The sequence below is a fragment of the Amia ocellicauda genome, chromosome 10, assembly GCF_036373705.1.
Source record: "Amia ocellicauda isolate fAmiCal2 chromosome 10, fAmiCal2.hap1, whole genome shotgun sequence".
NCBI lineage: Eukaryota > Metazoa > Chordata > Actinopteri > Amiiformes > Amiidae > Amia > Amia ocellicauda.
This window is the reverse complement of record NC_089859.1, coordinates 4,975,063-4,993,945: the sequence shown is the minus strand read 5'-3', so window position 1 is coordinate 4,993,945 and position 18,883 is coordinate 4,975,063. Positions and strand designations below refer to the sequence as shown.

The 18,883-nt window shown below is 37.8% G+C and overlaps 1 protein-coding gene and 1 long non-coding RNA gene across 2 annotated transcripts in view; one reads left to right on the top strand and one right to left on the bottom strand.

Annotated features, from left to right (window-relative positions):
* tsc22d3 (TSC22 domain family, member 3) overlaps positions 1 to 9,039 on the bottom strand; it is a 50,405-nt gene extending 41,366 nt beyond the window's left edge. Inside the window, exon 1 of the mRNA XM_066714782.1 lies at positions 7,906 to 9,039. Within this exon, the coding sequence (XP_066570879.1) occupies positions 7,906 to 8,213 (308 nt within the window). The 5' untranslated portion in view covers positions 8,214 to 9,039. The remainder of the gene's footprint in view (positions 1 to 7,905) is intronic.
* The window catches only part of LOC136759762 (uncharacterized), a 35,951-nt gene that overhangs the window by 6,201 nt on the left and 10,867 nt on the right, over positions 1 to 18,883 (top strand). The window contains exon 2 of the long non-coding RNA XR_010820110.1: positions 8,576 to 8,619. This is a non-coding gene — a long non-coding RNA (uncharacterized LOC136759762). The remainder of the gene's footprint in view (positions 1 to 8,575; positions 8,620 to 18,883) is intronic.

Here is an 18,883-nt window from a genome sequence, read left to right as displayed (position 1 = left end):
CCAGCATTCAAAAGTTTAAAGGGCATCGTCTATAACACAAGGAAAATAATGATCACTCTCTCACTCTTGCAGTTGTCAGGTTGAATGCGTGGAGAGGTACAGTAGCTTTGCTGTAGGATCCATTTTGTGCACCTGCAAACAAAGGTATAATAACTGTCTTGCGTTTGCTTTCTGTCGTGCTATTGACAGTAGTTAATGAATAATCTGTTCACAAGATAACCATGAAATTACACTGTGCCCATTAATAACATGTATTGATTATGTCCCTTCTCGTTAATAACATAGTTTTAGGATTATGTGCCTTCAAAAGATAATTGTGTAGAATGAATAGGTAGGTGGATAAATATTACATTAGACACACGCAGAGATGGAGTTAATTTATCTGTAACCCTGTGATCCAAACAACCTGCTGTGAAGAAAAGTGACAACATGTCCGCCTTCCCTGGGGCTTATCTTGCAATGTAATCTTGTCTGTGAGGTTGACGTTGCTCGGGTTTTGGGTGAAAGCGGAGATTTTAGAACAATTTACTGATATATTTACTGTTATTTCAAATTAAATTCGAATTAAAATGTATGAAATAAAGCTGGCTTTTTCTTTGCTAAAATATCAGGCACTTTCAAAAGTCATTTCTCATTTTATTTTATTTATGTTCTCTATTTTATAATGCGTTTAGGTTATTATAACATTTTCCATTTTCTTATTTTCCTAACCCTTTTATTTTTTTTGCTAAGAACTGCTCTAGTGTATTTTTAAAACCAGGCAAAGTAAAGTGAATGCTAAATGAGTGAAACAATAGAGAGAGATTTATGGCTTTCTTTTTTGGTTTTTGAATGCAGGCATTGTTTGATACATTTTATTATTGAATAAAAATATACATTATAGAGGGGGAAATGGTCTGCTCTAGTGAGTAGTGTGCAGTAGCATCAATTCAGCAATTCACCACCCCATTTTGAAGAGCACTAAGCCTGACATTAAAACTATTAAACTGGGAAGGGCTCAACTGGAGAACCATTTTGTGTTCTCTAACCATGCATTGGCAACATGTATAATGATGCCAAAAAGGAAATTTAATCCTGGCCATTGTCTGGTGTAGCTTTGACTCCCAAGCGCTGTCAAGCTGGTTCTCAATGTCAGCTATTAGGTGTAATATTCATAGCTTTGCGTGCTAAACCTCCGGTAATGCTCTTGTTGGAAGAGACATAATTCAACACTCCCGTCTACGAGTCGTCACAAATCAATTCCCTCTCACAGGGGAGTGCATGGTATAAATACACATTATGAACGTTCAGTCCTATCCAATACAAGAGGGTGTGCTTAAAATAATCATGAAGATCCTCTCCAGCCTGGGTCTCTGTTGTCACATACGGAGAGCTTCTGTTGCATAATCCTGTTTAAAATGTAAAGAGAATCCATTTATAGCAACTCGCATTGCAGAGACGTGTGCCGGTCCTGACTGCACACCTGCAGGAATTTCTTTGAATATTGCGAAAGTGTTTGCAGTCCATTTCCAGTCCATTGAAACACCTGTGACACAGTATTTTGAAAGTGCCATTCATTTTGCAAAGACTTGCTATTGTGTTTTTTTGAGCCCCTGACACACCATCATTTTCAACAGTTTAGTGTTTAAGTGTTATAAATACAGCTCTGACAATGTCATTTACAGATTGACTTGCAGATTCAAGAAAACTGAACTGTGAAACCGGAGGGAGTAGTTCACCTACTCCAATGGGTCTGAAATGTCTCACACAGAGCTCAGATCGTGCCAGAATCTGACTGCATGATTCGTATTGACACAGCTGTGGTGGACGATATCGTCTTGAAGATGTTGCCTGATAAAAACAGCTGATATACCAAGCTGAGTAAGCAGATCTCCCGCCTTTGCAGTGTATGTGTCATACAAATAAGTTGCCCTGTAGCTGCAGGACACCTTGGATAGCTGTTCAGTCTAACCCCACCCCCCATCAGCCAAAACTAGGATTCAACTCAAGCTCCTAAAGTGAAACTGGGTTCAGACAGTAAAACCAGTAGCCCCCATGTCAGCCCTGTCCAAAAGAAATAACTAGAGCCAAGCCCTGCAGCCTTCTTGATCTGAAAGGCCATCAGCCTTATGTAACCACTTCATCTGGAGCAAGAGATTTGATATGGGTCGCGCTCCTTGCTCAAGATTATTATTATTTGCGAACAAGGAGTTAACCTGACGCACAGCAAACTGCCCTGCCTACATTCTTGACATTTTAAAGGTTTACAGTCCCATAATCCATGTGCAGGAACTGGTGGCTAGCCAAGGCTTTGATTATATGTGTGGGCACATAAAATAGATTAATAAATAAATCCAGAGGAAGATATCTAATCCTTGAGTCGTGGAACTTTAAATATCCAGCCCTTATGTGGTCTGTGTTTCATGCATTTGTGTTTGTGAATCAAGGATACTTTCTTTTTTCTGCATGTACATTCTGCAAGTGTCTGTTTCTCTGCCTTGATAGAAAGTGTCTGACCTAAAGAATCGACTTTTCTCCCAGAAGAATCTCTCACTGTTGAACATAAACCGTACTTGTAAATGGCATTGTCATAAATAAATAAAAAACATGGAAATTCTTTGCTAAGGCAGGGAAGAAATAAGTCAAAAGTGATTGCCTTATGTCAAACGTCAGCCTTTTTTTTTGTGATGGCAACTAAGTCAAAAGATCAAACACCTGCTTTTTGAAAACTGTTTTCACACAAAATCCTTAGTCATCATTATGTCATAGTTTGTAAGACAGCTGTACAAAGTTATATCAGATCAGCACCTAAGTACATTTCTAAAATATGGTTAGCACTGCCTCATTTAAATGAGCAGCCCGGAAACAATATAATGCCAATCAAAAAGCCCTGGATAAAGCTGCATCTGGTAGCTGCATCTTATTTTAAGTCCCAACCCATAAAAGTACAATGCTGCCACTTGTTACAAAGCCTGTACTCTGATTGGCAGGTAATGCAACCCTGATTAAACATCTAAATGGAAGGGAAGACAGAGTGGCAGACCGGCTTCACTGACCTTGATCAGCATTGATGAAGACCGCCTCTCCTTGCTTACACACACACACTCACACCTGTAGATGAAGGGAGCGCTCAAGATTTATTCCACTTTGAATAAATTCAGAGCGCCTCTGATGTTTGCATACATAAGGTAAACAGGAACCCAATTATGCAGAAGAGACACAATCTTATTATAATGTTGATGTGAGGGAGATCACCTCCCATTTAATTACCATTGCTGAAATGATATTGTTGTTTTTTTTACAATGCATTTACTTTAAAATCAGGTGTTAATAAGCATGCAAGGCCAATATTGTGACATAATAAATACTGCAGATTCTTCAATCAGCAATCTATTGAGACAGGAGAAATAGGAGTGACAGGAGTGACAGGTAGGCTACACCCTTAGGTTGAGGTGATTGCATGAGTGAGAAGTTCTGAGGTAAATCAATCAAGAATAAGCATCAATTAACAATTTCAGTGCAGCTATCGCATACATGCACCCACAACAGGAGCAATGTAAATGGATCTTGTCTTAAAACTGTAATTATATCCAAATCTCCCCTTCTTGATATACCAGGCAATTGCATGCAAGTACATTTATTCTAGCAGCAGTGTATTTGGCTGATTTAATCAGAATGACTTCACCTCAATGACAGACACTAAAGCAGGACACGCAAATGTGTTTTCATCCTGAAAGCATTTCACCTGGCATCACTGAAAGCCTTTTTGTCGCATACTTCAATACGAGTTTCTTGATAATCGAGTTGAATAAACAAATGTTGCATCTATTATTTTTCTCATCGTTTATATTGAATCCTCCTTAAACCATGCGTACGGCGCTCTAGGGAACTGGATGGCTTTAGAGCATAATTGATTATTTGTTTTCCATCACCATGGAAATAATCCTGCCCTGGACTGAAGTCCATTGTTAGGTTCATATGGCCTTGATCACCATCCTGGGCTGACGGTACAGCATATTGACACCATGTTACAAATAGGCAGGTTTACACTGCCATTTCTAATCCAGTTCAAATGCGTCGGTGGGGTTTGTTTTAAAGGCAGACACCAGACAAACACCCTTCGCATCAGTGGAGCAGATAGAACACTTCCCTACTTCCCTTATTATAAATAAAGTATTGATAACATTATGACTAAATGGCCTGTTATTTTATGTTAGAAAACCAATATGCAAGTGCATATTGAGATTAAATGAGTTTTTGGTATAGCTCTGTGTTCTAATGGACACATTTAATATATTCATATCATTAAGTTTGGACTTGCGAAGACCCCTGGGACGGCTGACAGTTGATCCTGATCAAATGTAACTGTAACAAATTGTAACTGCGACAACACTGATCCGAATCAAATGTACTGATGCGTTTGATCCAGATCAGAAATGGCAGTGTAAATGTGCCCAATTGTCATAGGTAACTGGGCAGGAACAGAGACTGGAACCCCAGTCTTTGGAATCATTTAGTCATTAAGTGCACATTACATTTGAAAGACAGGAGGAAACTGTATGATCCTGTTTTAATTCGATTACTTACAACTTAAACTAAGACTCCCGTCAAGTTATTGCTTGAGGGATCCACAAAGTTGATGTTACGTGGAAGTTTTTACAATACTTTGTTCCAGAAACCACCAAACAAAGCAGTGCCAATACCTCTCCATACTCAACAAAGCAGCTTTCTATGAGAGTGTATTACTTAATCGGGGATTATACTGATACAGGAAGTGATTATTTGATACTTAAAACTCACTCCCTGCGATTAATTTCCCCAGCCAGCCACACCCATCTTATCACACAGCACAGATATATTAAATGTTGTTTACACCAAAAGGTTAGCGAAGGGTCTGCGAAACCAGGGGATGGGTCTTTTACAGGCACAAGGCAGTAATTACACCTGAAACACAAGATGGCAAAACGAAATCCTAGAGGGCTGAAAATTGTCACAGGAAATTTGAAACAAAATTGAAACCGTGTTGTGGAAGGGGTTGTTCTGATCTGGCAGCAACAAGACAATCTCTAGACAGATTATTCAGGGTCTTACGTAAGTGCTGTTTTTTTTTCATGGGCACTTCCTCAGATATTTTTATGCCACTGGTCTTTACAAATTATTCTCTGCAGTAGCAGGTATATTGCAAAATACTCAACTCTTAATCTAAAAAAAAAGAATTGTGACCTTTCATTTCAAATTTAAAATAGATGTTTTAATTTTTATTGAAAAAATTAACATGCACATTATTTTAGCATCTAGATAGATGACTTTGTACTGTAAAGAAAACATGTTTCAATACAGTGTGTTTCAATATTCTCTAAAGCACCAGCATGGAGTACAGTGCTCCTAAATGGCAGGCCATGCCGAATTTTGCTGTGTGCACAGAACTTACTTGAAAACAATCTTATTAAACCGATCCTGGGTTTGATCAAATAATTCTGTAGCAGCAGCCTGACTTCCTGTAGAATATGTGCATAGCTGTATATTCAGTACACAAAATACTGTCCTTTTTTAAATGAGTTTCTGAAAGCTAGGTATTTTTCAAAGAAAATATATGATCTGCTTTTGACAAAAAAAAAATATTTCTGAAGAGGAACATCATAAACATGGAATACTTACAGGTGTCTTACACGGTGTGCTGTTTATTCTTATATAAGTGAGGATGACAAGACCTGTTATCTCAAGTACTGCCTTTGACAGAGGTCTATGAGAAATGATGATTTTAAGTCAGAGGGGTGTAGCTGATAGTGTGCATATTCATACTTACCTCACTAAAGTCATGAAGTGAGGTTTTTGCTTCAGAAAGAGCTAATTTATTTCGAATGAAAGGTATCCGCATGGGAAATTATGATGAAAGTGGAAACTGTAGAAAACGAGAAACGCTTTGTTTCTCCTCTGCCACTAGGAACAAGACAACAGCATTTAAACAGACCCATTCATTTCAAAGAGAACCAAAGTGGTATCTTATCTCACTGCTTTGAGCCTCTGTCAGTACGAGTTGAAATGCTGAAAAGAAGAAGGGCTTTGAAGATTTGGTATCCTTTGCAAATTTCAGAACTCTTTTTTTTTCTTTCAATAATAAACAAACTTGTAAAAATCATGAAAGTATGACTAATTTTCTTTACATTGTTATTGATCTCCTCAACAGTCTAATAAATACAGTTGTATAACCCACTGTTTTGCCACGTACAAAACACAGTCCCAACAAGATAAGCCAGATTAAACTTTGACAAAATCACTTACATGTTGTCTTGACATATCTGTTTAAAAGGGAGAGGCCCAGGAAAGAGAGACCATGAACCCAACACAAGGATTTTCAAGCAATAAACTCATGGGAAAGTTGTGTACTTCAACTGAACCATTTTTGGAAGAGTTCTTAAGTCTTCAGCAGAACTAGAAACACAATTCGGTAATTGAAAGTTTCAAATTAGTAGAATGTAAAATATAGACAAGTGCAGTTATTTTATTTGCATTGTTGAAAAAATATATGAATGTGTCATTATTCATTGCACATACCAATGTGTTTCTATGCAATAAGTATAGTAAAGGCAGTTTTGTTTTCAAAATGTGTGGACAGATAAACTCAATACATTAGATTAGACTAAGTGCTATCACAATAATGCCAATATGTCTGGTTTCCGTACCTACAAGTTTGGGAAAATGTTGCCTTCCCCCTCCATACCTTTGTTCACTTGTTTCTTCACAGAGAAAAAAATTAATGTGTTGATATGTGTCTGTAATGAAAGCATCAATTAAATGAAAGAAAAATATGACATGCCACTTGTATGTATTGTAGAATACTTGATATGATGTAAGTTGCATGTGGTTTCATTTTATTTTTTATAGGATTAGACATGTTCTGTCAATTAAGCAGTACATGTAGCTCAATTGTAGTCTCTATAATAGCGGTTATTTTTGTAGTGGTATACAGTGATGGGGAAGAATTTGACATTTGCTCCATGTATACTTAGTGCTCTAACTTAAATGGGTACAGTGTGTTTTTCTATTTTTTACAACAGTGATTTCAGAATCGGTGTAATTAATATTTCTATGTCAATGGTTGGATATAAATGCATATAAACATAACTAAAACATATTTGGGAATAAATCACCACATTGCTCCTTCATCTTAGGGATGACTTCAAAGACATTGAGAAGAGCAAAGTACACATGTAATGTAGGCTATAGGCACTTTATATAAAAATAGATTGTGCTGGATTGTGCTGTAAATCACAATAAAAAGGCATTGCCTGCATCCAAAACCGTAAAGCATCGATAATAATGTAATCTACTGAAATTACATTCTGTGATCTTCTTGAAAATAAATTACTGGGCTTTAAGGCAAACCATATAGATTTTTTTTGTTGTTATGTTTATATATTTATTTCAAAAGTTTGATATACAGTCGCTCCTGAATTATGTTAAATTAACTGAACAATAGTAATCGTAGTTTTGACTGACAGAAAAAGACTGACGTTGTTATTTAGTATGTCTGTTATGTCAGACAAGGATGACCTCTGACTTTGTTCATACAGTTAAACAATGTAGAAATGTCCCAGTCACAATACTGTGGTGAAAGAAGATTGTGACAGAAAGTATCCTACTATCCTCCATAGGAAGAAAGGACAGGATATTATTTAATTTCTCACTAAATCTCAGGATTGGACACAGCTTGGAAAGAATAGTAGAAGTTTGAAAATCTAACACCTACAAATGTATATCCAAGATAAAGTCTCTTGATTTGTCAACATATCCCCACTTCAGATAAACTTCAAATGAGATGTATTTTCTAAGACAGAGCTGTGTGGACTCCACAAAACAAATCACCCAAAACAAACAAACAATAACCCAAAGCTGCCCATGGGGGTGAGTTTCAGGGAGACTTACCTATGGAAGAAAAGCAGGATGGACAGCATGGTCTGGTCAATGTTGCTGTTGCAGATCCCCTCGTTGAGAAGGTAGCATGGGTCCCGCACCACGGATTCCAGGGAGTCCTGCCTCATGATGTTGTTGAGCTTGTCCGTGTTGAGGTTCTCGAACATCAGTTGGTCCCGCAGCTGTCGGAAGTGCGTGACGGTGGGGCTGCCCAGGTTGTTGTTGCCGCGACCCCCGGACACCGCGTCGCAGCCGTTGGCCAGGTCCAGGCAGCAGCTGCAGCAGTCCAGGCCGATGGGTGACCGGCACTCCTCAGACATGACTGTCCACCTGTCAGTCCACACCTATCCCAGAGTCCACCCTTACCCCGAGAGCACAGGAGGAAGAGGAACGTCACTTCACTTTAGGGCTGTGTGTGGCCAACTCAGGTGTTTGCCAGTCTGTGTTAAAAACAATATTAAAAAAAGGAACCGGTTCTCTCAATGAACCCCTGTCCGAGATTGTCTGCCTGTTTGTCTTTGTAAAAGCACCAGTTTCAGTTCTTCCTCTGAGCAGCCCTGCCTGTGTGTGAGAGAAGAGCATGAACTCCAGACATTCAACAAGAATGTGTTTGACAGGAAAACCAGAAGCTGCTTATCAATTTTTAAGCCTAACACTTTCTTTTCTTTTTTTTCCTCTACAGAGGGAGAGCGAGAGAGCTGGGAGGTGGGGAAATCCCTGTGATTGGTAAGAAACCTCTGCCCAGTTCACAGATCTGGCCCTCCTCTTTTTCTTTTTTTTTCCTTCCTTTCTTCCAACAGCCCTTTGACAGCGACGAGAGGGAAATGAAAAAAGCACCCAAAAAAAAAAGCACACAGCCTGCAAGTGCTCCTGTGGCTTTTCCTGCTGCTGCTACTATCAGCGTTAGAAAGAGGCTGTTGACTCTGCAGAGCACGGGAGATAAATTCCCCCAACACGTTTCCTCACACACTCACACACACACACACACACACCACTCAGACAATAAGCCCTGGGAAAGAAACCAAATGAAATACAGAGAGGCTCAGCTTGTGTCTGTGCACTCCTCTCCCCTCTGATGCCTATGCTACCCTTGCACGATGGTGAGAGACTCTTTACTGCCGGGGCTTCCTCTTCCAGATTGTCCATCTCCAGAGCTGCGTGCTGCAGATGATAGAGAAAGGAAACCCCTCCCTGACTCGGCTCTGCTCCACTCCCATTGGCTGGCACTCTATCTCTCAGGCGGTTGTAGGGCTTACCCCTGTTGTCTGCTATCAGTAGGCTGAGCAGGTCTCCTCTCAGATTGCCAGAGCGTGGAGAGAGAGGCTCTGCTCTGTGAACACGGGCAGCAGCACCTGCCTGCTCCGCTGTTTCTTTGCGACAGTCCACCCCTGACCTATTTCTTATGCTTGATTCACTTATGAAGTTAGAACATACCTAGAATGTTGTATATGTTCCAAAAATGAGGACCTTCCCTTCTTAAACTATGACACATGAATGTGTATCAAATACAGAACATGGGGAATGCATTTGTATACGCTTTAGCTGTTGTTTGTCAGTTTTGCTTTGTTCTAACAAAGTGCCTAGGCCTGTATCTAAGAAGGTGGTGCTTAAATTAAGTGCTGGACAGTACAGTTTAGATTTTATATGAAACCTTTTTTTTCATCTTCTGATTTTTGTCACACAGGCATACACATAACACTAATGATTTTGTCGATTCTCCTCGTTTCCAGATAAGCGTGCTGTGTTATTATTGACTCCTCAGATAAAGCTGTAAATGTATTGCAGCTAGTTTTTTTTGTTGTTGTTGCTGTACCATTTCCTGTAAATTTTTTGTGTATGTGTGTTTCGTTGGAAGTTGGGAGTCTGCCCTTCTTATATAAGTGATTAACATAAAATGCAGTTTTATAGCCTAATATAAAATTCTTATCTCGCCAGTGTGTACCTAAGAACTGTTTGTGGCCACAAAGTTAAAAGTCCTTACCTTGCTTGGTTCAAGATAACTTATTCAAATATTCTAGTCTAATCAGAATGTCCTTTCAAGACTTATTGTGCATTTTTATATCTTGCATTTATTCATGGTTGTGAAATTCTTATGTAAGAGGGCTCACTTGGTCTAGCATTAGATACCAGTAAGAACATTGTTGTGGTGTCTGGAAGAAGAACAAAAAAAACAAGCTTGAACAATTTTGTGAAAAAAAGGTACTCAGAGGACTTAATCAAGTATTGAACCCCCTCACATTGGGGGACTGGCCTTTGGGTCCACAAGCTACATATTCATACTTATTGATATAATATGGGAAGAATTGTGCAGGATGTAAATGTCTATAATTTATATTTTGAGATTCTACTCTTAGATTTTAATTGTCCAAAAATCTGGGCTAATTCTGATGTCAAAACTAACACACTTTGTATCTATTTCACACCAGTTTTATTTTCTTGTATTTAATATAGCCATAAGGCACTGCAACACTCAAATACAAATAGAGATAAATTAAGTCAACAATTATCATTTGAGTAGGATGTGGATTTTGGCAGAGAAAATAGGTCCTATGGAAAATATGGATATTTTCCAGTGAATTAGGCATTACATTTAATACAGCAGAACACTCAAATGACCCGCACTTAGTTTGTGTCGTTGAATTTGTAATTGACAGAGATTAAGCATCACTGAGGGAAAACCACAAACAAAACAACCCTGTCAATCTGTGTGAGACATTGGTGTTACATTTGGAGCCGCTCACACTGCCTGTCTATTGGAGAAAGCCTGATTAGGGATCAAAAGATTAATTTCTAAGGTGTACATGGCACTGAAGAATCCTCATCTTTCACACGTGACCCAGTGTAAAGGCAAGACCATCATCTATAATGCATTCTGTGTGATTAGGGTAGCACTCTCAGTGATCAGCAAAGAGCTTAACTGTCAATATGTACAAGGTGAGAACAGCTGCTGCACATTACAAAGGTTTCCAATATTTTCTTCTAATTTGAACAGACTTGCTTTAATTGGGGAGAAAATGCCTGGGTGTTTCACAAGAAGATGTTTAATACCCATCCTGCTAAAGTTGGTCAGTTTCACTCAGCATCGACATCTAGTGGAGGAAAGTAACAGGAAAGGTACACCACATCTTAGGGTGCATATTTGATACCATACTTCTCAAAATCACATGTACTATAACATGTGTTCCCCACTGTAGAACTGATGGTGTAAGACCATCCATTTTACGTTGTTAATTCAAAAGCATAGGAAAAATCTCTCCTGCTTGTGCCAGAGGAAAGTGAAAGTCTGAAAATGAAGACTTTAGAATTCAAGTCTATATGGCATTATACTGTATGTGTGCCATTATTATAAAGCAAAGGTTTTGGAATCAAAAGCAAAATGATTAGTATTGCCAACAGAAATTTAAGCAAAACATAAAAGTTACAAACAAATCATTTTGCAAAAAAAAGTCTAAAATAGGGTCAGATTTATGTGAAATATTTTCAATGATAATACGATTGCATCCATTTCAATTGCCTGTGGTTTTCCTACATTTGGTTATGTTACCCAGATCTTTGCTTTCAATTCTTGTTTTTGCGTTTACGTTTTTGCTCTCGATATTTTGGCACATTCCTCGCATGTAGGTGGGGTTTACAGGAAGGTGTATTTGATTCGTCTGCATTTGTCAAACAGGTTTGGAGCGACAGTTCAGACCCACCCACTGTTCCACCTTATTTGTGCCCTCCGACACGTGCCTCAGTGCTACTCTTCCTATGAAAGTGTCCAATCAGGGGAGTTTGCAATGCTTCATGCAGAAAACACACTTTAAACGTACTTTAAACATAGCATTACTTTAATAAGTTTGTCCGTTCACATTTAGGCACTTTCTAATACTATGATTACAAAGTTGAGCCCTATATATAATACATTTTAATGTGAATTGTGCTTAATGTTGAAAGGGCATAATGTGGCTTACTGTACTTTTTTGTTACTTTACACGGCCGCCCGTGGAATAACACACCTTGACTACCTTTTTGTTTACCTGTTTGTTTTATTATAGCCTCCTCTCCCAGCTTATTGCGCCTCAATCCTTCACCTCATTAGTTGTGCCTGCTGCAATTAATATTTTTCACTTATCTGAATAAACTCCTGTGTTATGCTGTATTCTGCACTTGCCAACCTACATTGCTATTGCACTGCACAAGTTTAATTGTATAATACGATTATGCTGCTGAAGGCAAGTCATGTGGGATAATGCGACAACATCAATGACAATAATATTAAAACAACAGATTTAAGTACAATGGCACTGGCTGTAATAAAACAATCTGTCATGCGTTGACATTTCTGGATACTTATTATGCAGTAGTTCTATTAGTCATGTATGGCTACAACTGGGAAACTGGGGTGCTTGGTACCACATGATCCTTTTGCAGTTATGCTGCTAATGCCTTATGCCTCTGCAAGCGATTCACAGCATGCACATTTTTTCCTTTAAGTGGACCTTAAGTCAGATTTTGTAACAATAGGCTTCAAAGTCACACACAGTAGTTTGGCATTCTTAAAAACCGACTAAAACTGTCCGACTTGTCTTGTGAGAAGGCTTAATCAGTAGCTCTATTGTCTGTGTCCTTGAACTGTAGATTATCTAATTAAGGATGCTGAATTTGTAGGCAAGATGTCAACCGAAACAAAAGTGCTAATAACAAAATGATGATGGTTGAATTGTTAAGAGTTTTGTTTGTATAGATTTTGTATATCAGGCTGTTAAATAAAAAAATCAACCTGCTCTATGCAGAATTTTCAATCTTTATTTTTTTATTATTATTAGTTTGACATATGCCTTTATCAGGTCAGACGTATAATGGCTTTACAATGAGACTCTAAAATTAATTGTCTTTCTAAAGAATTATATCAGTCTCTTGTTTCTTAGAAATCTGTGCCATGGAGAGACTGTCAGAATGGAACTGGGTGTGTTGAATAAACAGATTTTTTTGTCTCTTTGTTATTAATTGCAAAAAACTGCCAACCATGCACATCAGATTAGCTATTAAATATCAGAAGAATCACACCCTTTGTTATCTTTTCCTGATATTTCTGTAAGTAAATATACTCTGGAGATTGTAAGCATACCAGACTATGAAGGAGGTATGTTTGGTACATTTCAGAAGACATGGTTTAGGATTTTTTAAATTAAACAGTTCTTCACTAGAATTTGTCTGCCAATAAAAGAGGCAATAGCATATAGTGCTTCCCTACTGAAGAATAGATGAAGAATAAAATAGAATACGTTTACAAATATATATTTTCTATGTGCTGAATTATTTGCATTATTTTCTGTTTGTATGCGTCATGATAGGAAGATATTTCAATCAGATAATGGCAGCATCCACACACTGATTCGAGGACAAAGCAGCCATTGTATTATGAGACGAGAAACCTGTATTTTTTTTTATTGCTAGCTATGTTTAACCTGTAAACACATTGTTTTGAACTGAGAAGATTTAGTTATCTTCTGAAAATGGATAGTCAATCCAGCTGTTTTTTTATCATTTGTGTTTTGTTTGTTCTCCAGAGAAAGATATGGAAAGAATCATTAACTTCAGATGAAAAATAATGATTGTTTGTGGGTGGATGGATGGGGGAATGAGTGGCTGTGTGTGTGTGTGTGTGTGTGTGTGTGTCTGTGTATGTGTACACATTTGCAGTGGGTAACATGGGTGCATTGCACTTCATTCTACACTTTGGACAAGCCACTTTATCTTGTGTAGCTCTTGTACTTTTACAATTACCTTTAATTTAATAATGTAACAGTGGTGTTGAAGGTGAGTTGCCTTGGATAAACCCATTAGCCAAATAAACTCATTGAATTAATACTGAATTATTGACCCTATTAATTAAGTGTAGCTGTTGCAGATGTGTTCTCATCACCATGCACCTGAAGTGTTTGTGAAGAGGGAAACAAACAGCAGCCATTATTTTTCAAGATGACTATAGTACAGTTCAGTCTGTGAGACCATACATCAGTGACATCATTGTTCAATAGCTGTACATTTGTTTATTATGTTATTTATTTTAATACCCACCATACATACTTGAGTGTTTATAAGAGACAAACTGAGTGGACAACCTTAACATCTGTAAAACCTCATGAATGAGTCTCCTGTTATAACAATTTTGTGAACAATTTCGGTGCTTTCTTTTGGCATAGTCAAACACTTCATGGCTGAGCATTAGCAATTTGACAATAACCCTAAGTATTCAGAACACACAAATACAGCTTAGTACATTTTGAAATCAAAGCGAATGAACTGAAGATTATTATTTCTCTAGTGATTTATCTATCATATTATTCACAATGCACATGAATACAAGATGAAGTGTGTACTTAGCATGCTACATAAAGGGCTCATTATAACACTGGCCATATTAATGCTTGTTACTATTTAGTTGATTTTAGGGTTTTTGTTTCTTCAATGGTGAGGGGGGAAAAAACAAATTTGTCAAACTAATCAATTGCATTTGTTTTCCAAAATCTTATTAGGAGGCAATGTTAAGTCCTGATTGGAAATCTTTAGATAATAATTAAGAATAATTCAAATCCTTGGCATGTTTGATTGACAATTAATGCTATAGATGGGAAGAATATCCCCCTAAACCCATAAACATCAGGAGTGACTGGGCTGTTTTTGTTTCTATATCAACTATTGGCAAATGTTAGATATACCTCAGGAGAAAAGATTAGTAAATGCAACCAATGTTAATTCCTTTCCTTCCTACCTACCCTTCTCTTTACGTGCACCTGCTACGAGCATTGCTAAGAAAACCTTAGCAACGGCACTGCTTGGAAACCAAGTGAATATAATATATTGCATAAGCACCTATCCATTGATGACCAACACACAGGCTTTAAATCCAGGGCTACAGCTTTGATTGGTGCTTTTTTTGGATGTGAAAACACATCTCAGAATCGCATGGCACGTACATGCTTTTCAGTCTGGTTAATCTGAGGGTTCACGGTGTGTTGTTAATTTAAGTTATAAATCCGTTGCCTGTAGAAACAGCAGTGCATTAACTGACACAGCCAACCAGCAAGTAAGGAGTTACAGAAAAGCATGAAAATGACACTGTGTTCATAATGTAATGCACTGAACAAAGAGTGCTTAGTCCTGGTTTGATAGTGGGTGTGATTTAATCTGATACACTGGGAGCCGGTGTAACCCATCACACATGGCCTGATGGGATCGTTTGAAAGTTATGAGTGGGTATCAGACACTTGTCGAACAAATCAGGTCACAAAATACTTATGTTTGAGCAGCACATGACAAATAAGATCAACAGACTGATGCAATAAGATACTCAAATAAGCTTGCTCTTTTTGAGGCGACTAAAAGACCCAATCTTAATCAGCTGTCTGTCACTGTATAACGAATTTAAGATACCCTTCTGGAATCACTAGATGCAGTTCTGACAGGAGTAGCTGTGGTGGGCATTGATTGTGATATTCTTAAAAACATTTAAATAAAATAAAAATGTACCGTGGTATTTTAATACTCAAACATGGCACAGTTTTTTAAGAGCTTTGGAGTCCAGATCACTCGGATGAAAGACTAATCCTTGTAAAACAGAATTCTGCTGAGTGGGTCTATGTAACCCAGAAGCTAAACCAAAATGCATTAATGGAGATTTTCAGTATTACAATCTCTGTGCTAAGCCACACTTGACTTGGTTTACTTTTATATGCTGCTGCCACGTCACATAAGAAAGCTAGCCTTTGATGATAATAAAATAACTTTGGTTTCCACCTGTTTCATACATCTGTCATCTCCAAATTTATACAATAATCAACATTTATATGCAGTCTTTGTTGGGACTAGAGTTCCTTCAAAGGGAGGATGGATGTATGTCATTGTAACTGCAGAACCTCATAATGATTTGTTATGGATAAGCTTAAGAATTGTATGCAAGTTATAAATCTGAAGCACGGATTTTGTTTTCACAGATAATGGTACAACTAGCTCTCCCTGCTGTGTATATCCAGTCCAACCTTCTCTGGGAAGTTTATAGGTAAAAATATGATCTCAAATATAATCCCCAGCAAAATATGAAACAGGTGTAAACACATAGGACTAGATGTGCTAAGAAAGGCCAGTCAAAACCCAAACATAATGCATTTAGCATGAGAGGTGCAAAATTTAATAAAATATATATCCTATGGAATAAGAGACAATATGTTAATGAAGACAGGCGCAAACTTCTGATTTAAATATATTTAATGACATCTTTGCGTGAGAAGCATAGCATGAGCTTTGCACATTTTAAGAAATAAATTACAGCCCCTGGACTGTGCTCAGCCTGATGTGCAGAGCCGACTACACGACTGCAGCCTGGTCCTGATCACACCAAAGGTTCTCAGTCACCCTGGTCCTTATATGTGCCTGGTTATAACACTCCTTCATGCTGGTGAATGAAGTTGCATTCGGTACCCAATTCAGATTCAGATAGCCACCGTCTCCTTACAAGAAATATAATTATAAGAATAAAAGCATTCAATAGCTCATATCACCTTTTATGCAACACAGTTACATATTTGAAAGATCAAGGTACTGAACAAATTGGTAACTATTTTTTTATTATTATTATTTTTGTCATTTAGCTGACGCTCTTATCCAGGGTGACTTACATTTGTACCCATTTCTACAGCTGGGCATTTAACTGGAGCAATCTAAGTAAAGTACCTTGCTCAAGGGTACAACAGAACTGCCCCACCGGGATTTGAACCCACTAACCCTAACCACTACTCCACAGTGCTGCCCCTATTTAAAGCAGGTATACTTGCGTAATAGCCAGACATAACATTCATAACTTTCAGCAGGTTTAATATTTGACTGTTCTTAAATATAAAAGAGTTGTAGCCTGACCCGGGATACTGTGCTATGACATTTTGTTTGTAATTTAGTTAATTGCAGATCACCTGTACATGTGTTTTTTAAGGCTAGTAGGATTCATGCATTAATCTCAAAAAAGAAACAAACAGAACTGGTAACGCACAGGACACTGTGGACTGGGAGATGCCAGCAACTGTCACCACGGTCCCCAGCAAAGACCCAGAGCAAGCAAACGCAGGGTGGATAAGAGCTTCACCACCGCAGAGGCAGCATTGCTGCTCTATTTTAGTAATAGTATAAGTGGTGAGTCTGTATACATTCCTGATTTGTTCTTTTGAGCTTGGTAAGGTTACAGTGTTTCCCAAATGACCTTTAAAAGATTGCTGATTGCAACTGATTAACATGCTTCCACAGTTAACTAGCTGATGCAATTGCAAATGTCACTAAGGCTGGCAGCTTTAGTGCATCTCAATTATCTCCACCCCATTTTTGTGGCTTTTTGCAGAAACGCCCAGATTTAAATACTCACCCATGGCTTAACTGCAAAAACAGATTGATTATGATGCGCTTGATTAGTACATCACAATTTGTCTTGTTTGTGACAGGTTTACAACTAAAATATCAACAATCCTTTAGTACATTAGACCCATGGTGATTAAGGGTTTAACGAAAATCATATTTTGCCTAGCACATACTGGGAAATTGTTTTTAATTGTGGGGATTAAAACTGTTCACCTTTTTATTTCAGAGGAGAAAAAAAGTCACGATTGCATTTCTTTGTTTAAGGAATATTGCTGAAGAAAAGTAAGGCCAATGAAAATAACATTTCTATTTTGTGAGGCAGTGTATATGGAAATTACTGAGACTGTTCACAATTTACAACCCTGACCGAGGTCGGAACACATAAATCTGTATATAGGAATCCTCTTTTCTAAAAACCTTGAGTTAACTAACCATAAGGTAATGCCTAGCCAGATGTCTTTTAATTAAGGTAAAATATACAACCCTGAAGCCAGAAACACATTTTAGTTACACCTCACATTTTAACAGTACAGTGCATTGCATAAGTATTCACCCCTTCAGGACTTTTTCACCTTTTGTTATGTTACAGAATGAAATTTGGAATGATTATCACCACATACACAACACCTTGAATGTGAAAAATGATTTTATTGTGAATTATTGTGAAAGTTGCATAAATATTCACCCTGCTGAGTCAATACTTGGTAGGACTACCTTTGGCAGCAATTACAGCTGCAAGAATTTTTGGGTAAGTCTGTACCAGCTTTGCACATATGCTTCCTGTAACTTTTGCCTATTCTTCTCGGCACAATTGCTGAAGTTCTCTCAAGTTAGATGGGCACCATTGGTTAACAGCACCTTTCAAGTTTTGCCACAGATTCTCAAGTGGATTGAGGTCTGGGCTTTGCCAGAGCCATTCATTCAGCTTCTTGTTTTTCAACCACTCCAGTGTAGTCTTGGCTGTGTGTCTAGGATCATTGTCTTGGTGAAAGATGAACCTCTGCTCCAGTCCAAGGTCTCCTCTAGGATTTTCCATCAATTTTGACCTCAATCCCAAAAAGTTTGTCGATGAATAGCATCCCCATAACATGATACTGCCACCACCATGCTTTACAGTGGGGATGGTGGCTTTGCGCCACACATAGTGTTTTGCATTTGCATTTCTCATTTAAGCAGAGAACCTTTGGCCACATCTTTGCAGGATGTGATATGACAGATTTTCTGCAATTACTTTTTTCTAAGTGTGTCATAACAAAGGGTGTAAATACTTATGCAATTTATTTATAATTAATGAATAATTGTTTTTTTTTTCCAACATCAACATGTAATACTTTGTGTAGATTCATCCAGTGAATACTTACGCAATCCACTGTAAACTTTCAGATTTTCTTGAGTGTCTTTGTTTTTGAATACATTTCAAAAGCACATGAACTCTTGGATTTATCCCTAACCTACATTAATTTAATAGCATGTAGTGCATGGTGATTCAATTTTATAATTACTTAACAAGGTATTCACTGCAAGGTAATGTCAGCCTATTCTATTAGAATATGTACCGTTTCCTTAATCGCTCAGGGATCAGTGTAATTGAAAATTATTCAGC